This window comes from Fusarium vanettenii (genome assembly GCF_000151355.1).
Source record: "Fusarium vanettenii 77-13-4 chromosome 16 genomic scaffold NECHAsca_50_chr16_1_0, whole genome shotgun sequence".
Taxonomy (NCBI): domain Eukaryota; kingdom Fungi; phylum Ascomycota; class Sordariomycetes; order Hypocreales; family Nectriaceae; genus Fusarium; species Fusarium vanettenii.
In genome coordinates this window covers 157903-168680 of record NW_003315839.1, presented here as the reverse complement: position 1 = coordinate 168680, position 10778 = coordinate 157903, and the positions used below count along the sequence as shown (strand labels likewise).

General features: G+C 51.6%; 4 protein-coding genes across 4 annotated transcripts; 3 read left to right on the top strand and 1 right to left on the bottom strand.

Annotated features, from left to right (window-relative positions):
• Positions 1-477: 477 nt before the first annotated feature.
• NECHADRAFT_88794 (uncharacterized protein) lies at positions 478-2775 on the top strand (the record flags this gene model as incomplete). Its single annotated transcript, XM_003041219.1, has 1 exon — positions 478-2775. The coding sequence occupies one exon, from the start codon at positions 478-480 to the stop codon at positions 2773-2775; it is 2298 nt and encodes a 765-aa protein (XP_003041265.1).
• Positions 2776-2947: 172 nt separating this feature from the next.
• Positions 2948-5567, bottom strand: NECHADRAFT_88793 (uncharacterized protein; the record flags this gene model as incomplete). The annotated part of the gene is made up of 6 exons (XM_003041181.1): positions 2948-3409; positions 3455-3758; positions 3962-4154; positions 4274-4898; positions 4928-5479; positions 5532-5567. The coding sequence occupies 6 exons, from the start codon at positions 5565-5567 to the stop codon at positions 2948-2950; spliced, it is 2172 nt and encodes a 723-aa protein (XP_003041227.1).
• Positions 5568-5947: 380 nt separating this feature from the next.
• On the top strand, positions 5948-6940 carry NECHADRAFT_55574 (uncharacterized protein; the record flags this gene model as incomplete). The annotated part of the gene is made up of 2 exons (XM_003041218.1): positions 5948-6279; positions 6337-6940. The coding sequence occupies 2 exons, from the start codon at positions 5948-5950 to the stop codon at positions 6938-6940; spliced, it is 936 nt and encodes a 311-aa protein (XP_003041264.1).
• A 2760-nt stretch (positions 6941-9700) lies between these two features.
• Positions 9701-10747, top strand: NECHADRAFT_55556 (uncharacterized protein; the record flags this gene model as incomplete). The annotated part of the gene is made up of 1 exon (XM_003041217.1): positions 9701-10747. A coding segment is annotated over one exon (1047 nt), but the record flags the coding sequence as incomplete, so codon positions are not given.
• Between the last annotated feature and the right edge of the window lie 31 nt (positions 10748-10778).

The following is a 10778-nucleotide window of genomic DNA, read 5'->3' as shown; positions in this document are numbered from 1 at the left end:
GTTTCTCCCCGTTCGTTTTATGCTATAATCTACATCCAGACAATACTGTGCTACGTAGAAACAACTGTAGCAGTTCTGTGCTTACTCGGCTGAGATATGCGGCCCCAATTATGAAAGGTGCAGATCTCGGGCTATTTCCCGGGCCTCAAGGCCGATGGCCCCCCTCATGACCTTGGTCCCAAGTCGGTCACGTTCATTTTGCCGTCGGTCCTTGGTCAACCGACGGATATAAAACAGCCGTAAGACAACTAAATTACCGTCGGTTCATTTATGCATCATGCACAAGGCTCCATGTGGAAAGTGCGTGCAGATGAGCCAAGCTTGACTGCCCGAGGGCCCCCGATCAAATCTTGACAGACCCAATGTCATTCACTCGTGCTTCTTAGCTACTATATAATCCTCGTTCTTGGTGCCTTGGCCCTCTGAGAATCGGCTGTATCCGGCCGCCTTCCTGAATATACCCTCCCCAAACTGACAATGAGCGAGCAACATTCTCACCTTCGGCTTCAATATAATTCCCCTTCCTCGCAATGGTCCGAGAGCCTCCCCGTGGGCAATGGCCGTCTGGGGGCCGTCGTTCATGGTCAGCCCGGGGCCGAGGTTCTCCAGCTCAATGAGAATTCGGTTTGGAGCGGTGGGCCTCAAGAGAGGACACCCCCAGACGCTCGCCGGATGCTTCCTAAACTCCGAAGTCTCATCAGAGCCGACAAACATGCTGAAGCGGAGGCTCTTGCTAAACTTGCATTTTACGCCAATCCCAAAAGCCAGCGTCATTACGAGCCCATGGGGACGGCCTCGTTTGAGTTTGGCCACGAGCAGGTTTCCAACTACCACCGCCATCTGGACCTCGCCACAGCGCAAGCAGTTGTCGAGTACGAGCACGGCGGCGCATCTTATCGCCGCGACATGATTGCCTCATTCCCCGACAACGTTCTTCTCTGGCGGTTTACAGCGTCCCAAAAGACTCGCTTCATCGTCCGCCTAGATCGCATCAATGACGATCCCATAGAGACAAACACATACGCCGACACCATCAAGTCCGAGGGATCACGCATAGTCCTCCATGCGACACCAAGGGGAGCTGGCGGTAACCGACTCTGCTCCGTCCTGCGAGCCGTCTGTGATGATGAGGAGGGCGCCATTGAGGCCGTCGGCAGCTGCTTGGTGATCAATTCAGCATCTTGTACCATTGCGATAGGAGCGCAGACTACCTTTCGCCATCCCGACCCCGAACTTGTTGCAACCACCGACGTGGATTGTGCGCTAATGCGTACATGGAGCGAGCTCGTGGTGAGACATCGACGCGATTATGAAGGCTTATTTGGCCGCATGAGCCTTCGTATGTGGCCTGACGCATCTGAAAAGCCTACGGATGCCCGTCTTGAAACTCGGCAATCACGAGATCCTGGTCTCGTGGCACTGTACCATAACTATGGACGATATCTACTCATCTCGAGCAGCCGTGATGGGCATAGAGCTCTGCCCGCGACACTGCAGGGTATTTGGAACCCCAGCTTCACGCCACCTTGGGGGTCCAAATATACCATCAATATAAACCTGCAGATGAACTACTGGCTCACAGCTCCGTGCAGTCTGGTGGATGAATGCACGCTCCCCGTCATTGACCTGCTGGAGCGTATGTCCATACGCGGCCAAGAGACGGCAAAGGCAATGTATGGATGCAGGGGCTGGTGTGCTCATCACAACACTGATATCTGGGCCGACACTAGCCCGCAAGACCACTGGATATCTGCCACGGTGTGGCCACTGGGAGGCCTCTGGGTGTCAGTGACTGTGATGGATATGTTGCGGTATCAGTATAGCGAGGAGCTGCACCGCCGCATATTTGCCTGCCACGAGGGCGCCGTGCAGTTCGTTATCGACTTCTTGGTACCGTCGAGTGATGGCTTATATCTCATCGCCAATCCCTCCATATCGCCTGAAAATACCTTCTACTCAACAACGGGGGAGGTCGGCGTCTTCTGCGAGGGGTCCACCATGGACATGACATTGATCCGAGTGGCCCTGACGCAGTTCCTCTGGAGCCTGGATCGGCTCGAGGGCTTACAAGAGCATACCCTGAAGACGGTCGTCCAAGATACTCTGGACAGGATTCCTCCCATCCTCGTCAATGACGCAGGTCGCATCCAGGAGTGGGGTCTCAACAACTATGAAGAAGCCGAGCCTGGCCACCGCCATGTCTCGCATCTGTTTGGGCTGCACCCTGCCGATCTCATCAGCCCCAGCAAGACCCCAAAGCTAGTTGAGGCAGCCAAGGCAGTGCTGAAGCGACGCCTCGCTCATGGCGGGGGCCACACAGGCTGGAGCCGTGCGTGGCTTCTAAATCTCTATGCCCGTCTACTGGATGGCGAGGCATGCGGGGAGAACATGGACCTTCTTCTATCACAGTCTACCCTTCCAAACCTGCTTGATACCCATCCGCCCTTCCAGATCGATGGAAACTTTGGTGCGTGCGCGGGTATCCTTGAATGCCTCATGCAGTCAATGGAAGTCAACAAGGAAGGGGTCGATGTGGTTGAGGTTAGGCTGCTGCCGGCTTGTCCTCGCAGCTGGGAGAAGGGAGCACTCGAGCGGGTGCGGACAAAGCAGGGGTGGTTGGTGTCGTTCAGTTGGGAGATGGGTCAGGTCATGGATCGTGTCAGACTTGTTCGTCCCGATGTCGAGGTGCTTGATGTACATCTGCTTTTTCCTGATGGGCATATCGTAGTTGATGAGGATAAATGTCCCGGCGAACATATCATTTGCAGGCCGTAGCTGGTGATAGGTCCGTGACTGTCATGAACATTGATTTGGAGTGGGTAGTGTCACAAGACCACTAATAAAACCATGGTATTCAGTGCAAAGATGTTTGGGACTACAGAAATATGATTAGTAGCTGTATTCGGCGAATGAATCTGGACGCATGCACCCATGGTCATCGCTCTCCTCAATAGGCACTAGGGGGAATCAACAACATCAACCTTTCGGCGTACCGAGGACTTGCACGCCGGCTAATGCCCATTATGTCCGTGGGTCCCTTGGACCCCTCCTGAGACCAGTACGTGATGGTGACTGTGTTGTCGCCCCTGTGTTTGAGAATGCCCTCGGGGATGGAGAAAGACGTCTGACCTCCCAAGCGGCCGATAAGCTTGCTCAACTGCAAGCCGTTGACGAAAAGCTGCACTCGGAAGTCCACGCCCTTGACTCGATCAAAAGCGATGTCCAAAGGAATAACCCATACTTGAGGGAGGTCGAGTGAGAACTGCCTCGTGTACAGGCGAATGCCAGCTTCTACCCTGTCCTCCACCGGGCTACCGGTTGCCCAGTCTCGGGGTGGCGGCTTTGGCAGATGCCGGCCTTGCCGCTCCACATAACTTCCTCTCCCATTAAGAGGGCCGTGTTTCCTGTCCTGATACTCCTTACTATTAAGGTTTCCGCTGATTTTCTAACTCACCTCGGTGTCACTGAGGGAGTAGTAGGTCGTGCCGCAAGGACTCTTCATGCTGTCGTGGCCTACGTCGTGGTTCATATTCTGGCCGTTCTTATCAACAACCACGGTCGAGACATACTCCCTGCCCACCTTAAGCTTAGGAATGGTGTGTGAAAGCTTGGTGGTCTCGGTAATAGCCTCATCATGCCAAGATCCAACGTATGTTCCGCCAAGGCAGGCGGAGTGGCCATAGGAGTTGCCGCCCATGGTCCCAAGCTCCAGTGCGGTGTATTTCTCAATAGCAATGAAGTGGCCTTGATATACAAGACTACCAACTAACACAACAGGGTTACACTAGGCTCCAAACTTGTTGATAGAATTGTGATCAGCCTCTATCCCCAAAGAAATCGTCACACTTGGGCGAGATTTCAGGTAGAGGGTCAGGCCACATCCACTTGGCCGAGTTGAGATCACGGGGCTTAAAGGTCGGGGTCTTGTACACGACTGTGGTCTGAAGATTGTCAGCCGTACCACGAGACGCGTTGACCTATCTCGACCTTGGACACTGAAGTGGGGGTCTCAATAACTTCCACGGAGGTGGTTTTGTTGAAGTTGGCCGAAAGACTTAGGTTCTTGCCAGAAACCTTGGTGCTCCGTACAAGGTAGCCTGCCTTGACGATGACGGCATCTGGGTTGCTTTCAGTGGTGCCATAGGAACCCCGCTCTGGAGAGGGAAGTAGAGAGTGAAGTGGTTATACGCCGAGTTTTGATCTTGGAGGTCAAAAACTGGGGCTTATGGGACAAGTAGTGAATGCTCAACCAAGCGGTATACGGCGGTCTCACCAATTCTGAGGACCGTTCGCTCTGGCGAGGTAAACCAATTGAAAGTAGTCAAGCCACGCTCACGTCTGATCGTGATTTTGGGGCCTTCCAATACCTCCACACGGGAGTTGGTGACTATGGCAACCTCGTGCTGCTTATTGGGGCCTCCGTAGAGAGCGAGGACTTTCCTACCACGGCCGTATTTCATCCATGTGAGAACCTCCGCCGAAGAGTACAACAATTTCTGGCCCCAGGCGTCGTAATCAACGGTGTGTATCTTGAAGTCGCGGCCGTCTAGAGTCAGTGCGCCCTCGCTTAGTCTGGGAATAACGAGGTTGCCGTGGCTCAATAGCACCTTCAGCTTGCAGTGTGTCCTTGCCCAACTTTCATAGGCGATGTGAAGCAAGACGTACAGACCGATGTCGTCGTCAGGATTCGTCAGTGGGGTGACTATTAGGCTAAAGTCATTGGTGTAGGCCGTACTTGTTGGCAAGGATTTCGAGGCCAGAAAAGCCGGGGTGGCCTTGAAGAACTGGTCTTGCAACTTCATTGAAGAACATGCTTCTCGGTCGAAGGTGGTGACTACATAAGGCGCACCTTTGTTGCCCCAGTTAGTGCCTCCGGCGAGCATATACGGGCTAACGAGCTACTCCCGACGCGTAGGTGTTTTTATACACAGCTCTCCCAAAGTGTTTGTTCCATGTACTCAGTCACAGGCCCGTTCTGGTGACTAGACAAGACGGAATACTCGTTCGCGGCTTGGATGAGGATCACCGACCCACAGTTGGTGATTTGGGCATCGACAATGATCTTGGACACATGCTTCGTGTAGTTTTCCGTTGCATACAAGAAGCTCTCCGACGTCGTGCGGAGAGTACTGCTATCGCCCCGGACACGCGGCATCCAGCCCGGAAAGCCCGGGTCGGAGGACTTGGAGTTGATATACGGACCCGGTCGGGCAATCAGGTAGATGTCGGCCTCTTTGGCAGCCTTGAACCACTCCCCAAGGGCAAACACCCCCTCAGTGGTAAAACCGCCAGGGTTTCCCTCGTGCAAAGGCCAGTACGTGTAGAAGGAGACCGCATTGAATCCCATTACCTTGATCTCCTGGAAGTTGTCGGTCCAAAGGCGCAGGAGCAGCAGGCAGAAAGGGTGGTATTCGCCACTAAGCAAGAGGATGCGTTCACTGCAGACAAAGGTCGAGTCCGCCTCCCAGGTAGCAATGCCCTATAGCAACTCGTTGTCAAAGGAGCAGGTTAATATCAGGGAGTGTCCGTACCCCAGCAAGGCCAAAGCTTGCCAGGACCAAGCACATGCCGCCAACAACGCAACGAGGGACGAAATAAATCTCATCTCAAGGGATTTTCTGTAGATCAGAGGGGTTACTCTTGGGCCCCAGGTTTAGGTATCCGGCGCAATGAGTTCTGCGATTGCTGGTCGCCGAACTCCCACCCTTGGCACTCATGACACCATGGCGGGTAGCCTTATTAGTACTAAAAGATATGCATAGCGTAATCGGCGTAAATGTCACCATGATGCAAGGACCAGGCTTCTAGTCGCAATTTGTCAATTTGTCATCCAAAGGAGCAAGGCATGATGATATAAATGCGATGCCTCATCGCATGTTAGTTACTGACGCTTTAGTATTTTAAAACTATACACTCAATATCTTCCTCAGCCCATAACACACACAAAATGTCTTCTTTTGATCAAGACCTTATCTTGGTGTTTGCCGCAGCCGGCAAGCAGACCCGTCCGCTCGTACCCCTCCTGGCGAAGAACTTCAAGAATCTCCGCCTCGTCGTCAATAGCGAAGCTTCTCAACAGAAGTTGCGCTCCCAATTTCCGGAAGCGGACGTTGTTCGTGCGGACCAAAGCGACCCCAGAGCTGTGCGCGAGGTCTTTCGAGGTGTCACCGCCGTATACTACGTTGGCCCGAGCATGCACCATCAAGAAACCCAGAATGGGTATCACGCGATCGATGCCGCTGTTGCAGAACAAGCAGAAGGCAATTTTAAGCACTTTGTGTAAGCTTGTTGTTGTTGAGCACACTCATTTGTATAATAGTCACTAAAACAATGCAGCTTTTCGTCGGTCCTCAAGCCACAACTACGCAAGCCGCTCAACCACGATAACAAGCGCTACATTGAAGAGTACCTCTTCGAAAGTCCGCTGAATTATACGGTTTTGCAGCCTTGCAACTTTTTGGCAGAGAATTTGTACCCCATCGCCAAATGGATCCATGAAGACGAGCCTGTTCTGAGTCTTCCATATGATCACAACATCCCCAACTCACACATCTTTCTCGAAGATCTAGCAGAGGCCACACTCAAGGTGCTGCAGGAACGAGAGAAGCATTATCACTCCGAATATCCCCTCAGCTCAACATACCCAATTGCCTACAAGGATCTCGTGCCGCCGACAGAAAAGGCCCTGGGGAAGCAGATCAAGATTGTCAAGTTGCCCTACCTGGAAACCGTGGAGAAGCTTGTAAAAGCATCGTTTGGCGAAAATTATAATGCAGGAAATCTAGACGTTGCTGAGAGACTTGTACTGTGGTATGAAAGATACGGTCTGAACGGTTCACCCAATGTTCTCCAGTGGCTACTTGGGAGGAAGCCGACGACGTACGAGGAGTGGCTTGAGCAACGTGTGGCGGCTGCCGATAATGGTAAACTAGATGCCTAGTAAGAGTGGTGGGATGTTCTGCATGGCTTATTAGACAATTGTAACCTCCTAAGCAGCTAATAAGCCTTAGCTAAATCCCTACCCTTAAGATAAACTCTATAGAGCCCTAACTTTTCATACGTGCTCATGGTTTAATCAGGATTAGATAAGATACGCGATCGACAGTTTATCCTTTAATATATCCATTGGCATTAACATGCTCGGGCCTGCCGAGAATGAACTAAGTCCTGCCCTTCTTTTTAGTGCTTTACACTGCTATTAACTGCTCCTTTCATGCTGACCCGCTCTGTCATTACTCTCGTCCTTTAACGTGGAGCATCGGGCAACAAGGGACAAGCAATAAATAACAGGGGACGAGCTACCCTAAGGCGGCAGCTCTGGGATTGCCTTTCTTAGTCGGTGCCTAAGTATCAATTATTAAACTAATGCTTGATTCAAAGGGAACTTTAATAGGGGACTATGGAGTCAAATTATTAAATCTACAATTTTAGATAGAGACATTGTTACCGTACGTTTAATTTGGAGGCCCTGTCAAGCTTATCGTGGTCGATTGTTTTGTGCCAAACACGTCAGGCACTACGCACGGGGCACCCCTCCCTTATTGGTTCCACGCTAGAGCTAAACTAGAAGGCGGCGAGGCAGGGCAGAACCATTGTCTCGCCAACCAAATTGCTCAGCAGGGTATGATAGTGTTCACCCTCATCCATCATCACAGATTGACGACCACGTAAAATCCGGGCGCTGGGGTCAACATGTCAGAGCCAGACATTATTGCATGGCTTCAGGATATACCGATTGATAATCATCTCGACACTGCCGCTCCCAAACCCGCCAAACGACGACGGCTCAATCCGCCAACCCCCTCCTCCTCAATTGCCAGCAACCACCAATCCAATATGCCTAAACCACGGGGGCAGAGCCCCAATAAGCGTCCAGAACCCATAGGAAGCGAAACCTCCGCCTCAAAGCGTTCCAAAGGTGTTCGCTCCGAGGTTGACCTTGAGCAGCCGTCAGAATGCTCGGTTTCTGTCTCGGGGCGGCTGTCACCCTCAAAACAGATACGTTTTTGGAAACTTCACCCAAGTGGCATCTCATATGGAGAGCTTGCACATTTCACCGACAAACCAAAAAGTCTACGTAGGCTTCTGGCTAGGATGGATCATGTTATGGAAGGGTTCGGGATCGTTTCCTCATCCCAGCAACCAGAGGTTTTGCAAGCGGCCCAAGCTTGTGACGATGAGTTCGACTGGGCAGAGGTGGCGACTCATTATTTTTCTGATGCCCGTGATGAACTTGGCCAAACTCCGTCGGTCATGGCCGTGTTGGACATCCTGGATAAGGCGGCTGAATGCAATAGCCATGGCCACCACGAAGACGCGTGGAATAAGGCTGTCCATACTCCTATGCTCGAGCTCGCTTTTCATGAGACTGGGAAACGGTTGAAAAATCAGCTAATCACTCCTGCAAGTTGGTAAGCGCCGGAGATTTCTAGAGCCTCAGCAATCAAGCTAACGCCCAGCAGCATCCACGCCACGATCATGCCGGATTATCAACACGGAGCCCCAGGAACATCAAAAAAGGTCGACTTTGTGATACATGTCAACCCCAAGAATGAGACACCCCCAAAATGTCCTTCCCCAGCAGCAGAGGCTATCAACTGTCTTGTACACCAACTACCTGGCAAGGTCTTCAATTTCACCGATTTCGAGCCTGTTCAAGATCGACCCATCGCCCTCAGCATCGAGACTAAGAAACCGACCGAGGGCTTTGACATTGCTAAACTCCAACTCGGAGTGTGGCAAGCCGCACATTGGTCATTTTTGAAGGCCCTGGTTGGCCTTCAGCAATCCTACGATCACCCGGAAAGTGTCCCAGCGCAGACAGAAGAGAGTCAGCCAGGCCCGACTGACCAGCCCGCTCATGTCCAGGTTCAATACATGCCTGTCCGTCAAAATCAGCCAACTGCTGCACCTGAAAAAACTACCCAACAGAACACTACAAGGTTTGAGCTCCCTGATTTCCTCCCAGGAGTCATCATTAATGGTCATAACTGGTGGTTCACTGCCACTACATTCGATGGATCGCGGATGAGCTTTTGGGAGAAGGCCCCTTTAGGGAGTACAGATAGCACAAAGGAGATTTACAAGTTGGTTTGTAATCTCCAGATCCTACGGCAGTGGATAGATCAGACATATTGGCCCTGGCTTCGGCAGCTGGTTTTACCCTGTTAGCATATAACCAAGGCATCCTCTTGCTGTTCATCTCCTGGGCCCTTGGTCTCTGACTCTTATAATCTGTTGTCGGTGATTCCGGGCAGCTCGTTAATTCGTAGATTGAGGACATACTCGGAGGGAATATCTTTGAGAACAGAAAATATATTGACATTTGTTCACAGCTATAGAGTTTCACAACTGTCTTTGCAACTAACGCTGCGACATTGCTGGTGTGTGTACAAGGCCTTCTATAGAAAAGGGCATTTATACTATGTTCTATTCTAACAAAATCTCCCGTATGTCAAGACATCTAATTTACCAAGGAAGTGTAGTGCCATCGTGGTTGCGGAACGTCCCACTCATCTCCCGGGAAACCGAGTCAACAACCTTAAGCATACCATCAACGCTCACTTCAACAGTAATGGCACCCAAGCTGGCGGGGTCGGTACCGGCCGAAGCAAATGTCGCCGCCATGTCAGTCAGGACCAGGCCAGGGTGGAAAACAAAGGTTGTGAGTCATGGCTCCTCGAAATGAACTCTTCTAATAACCCAGCAAGAGGAGAGATACGGAAAGTGCAGCAAGGATGACGCTTTTGCTATCCTAGATCACCTTTACTCTCAGTGTGGTGACTTTATTGGCACGGCCAACGCGTATCAACACGGACACTCGGAGGAGTGGCTTGGTGAATGGATGCAGTTGCGTGGCAATCGTGACGACCTCGTTCTTGCAACAAAGGACACTACTAGCTACAAGCTAAGCGAGAAGAACCGTCTACCGTCCAACTATGGCGGAAATGGTACCAAGCCAATGCGACTTTCCTTGGAGGCCTCGTTGAAGAAGCTTGGGACGTCTCACATCGACGTCTTCTACTTGCATTGGTGGGATTACACTGCCTGCGTTGAGGAGGTCATGCAGTCTCTTAATGATCTTGTGGCGTCTGGCAAGGTCAATTACACAGGGGTATCTTATACTCCGGCTTGGGTCGTTGTTAAAGCAAAACAGTACGCCCGCATGGGTGGCTTGCGTCAGTTCGTTGTCTACCAAGGCATGTGGAGCGCTGCTATGTGCGACTTTGAGTGCGATATCGTTCCCATGTGTCTCGACCAAGGCATGAGTCTCGCGCCTTACGGTGTGCTGAACCAGGGACGCTTCCAGACAGAGGAGGTCTTCGAGCAGTGTGAGAAAGACAATCCTGGCCGTAACTTTATCCAAACAACAAATCGGGACCGCCAGGTCTCAAAGGCTCTTGAGAGCATCGCCAAAGAGAGGGGCGTCTCTCTGCTGGATATTGCATTGGCTTTTATCAGGCAGAAAGCTCCTTATGTTTTCCCCATCGTTGGAGCGCGCACCCTCAAGCACATTCAAGGGAGCATTGCAGACTTGGACGTGTCATTGACCGATGATGAGGTAGCGAAAGTGGAAGCTTCCTATGAATTTGATCCAGGATTCCCTCATATATTTCTGAGTGGGAGTCTATTTACCGGTGAACGTCCTTGGGGAGCGGCTCGGCCCGGGGATGTTTGGCATACGAAGTCCTTGGGCAATTTTGATTGGGTCGAAGGTGCAAAGGCTATCAAGAGATCACAACATTGAATAATGTAAATCTACTTTCTTTTCCTCACAA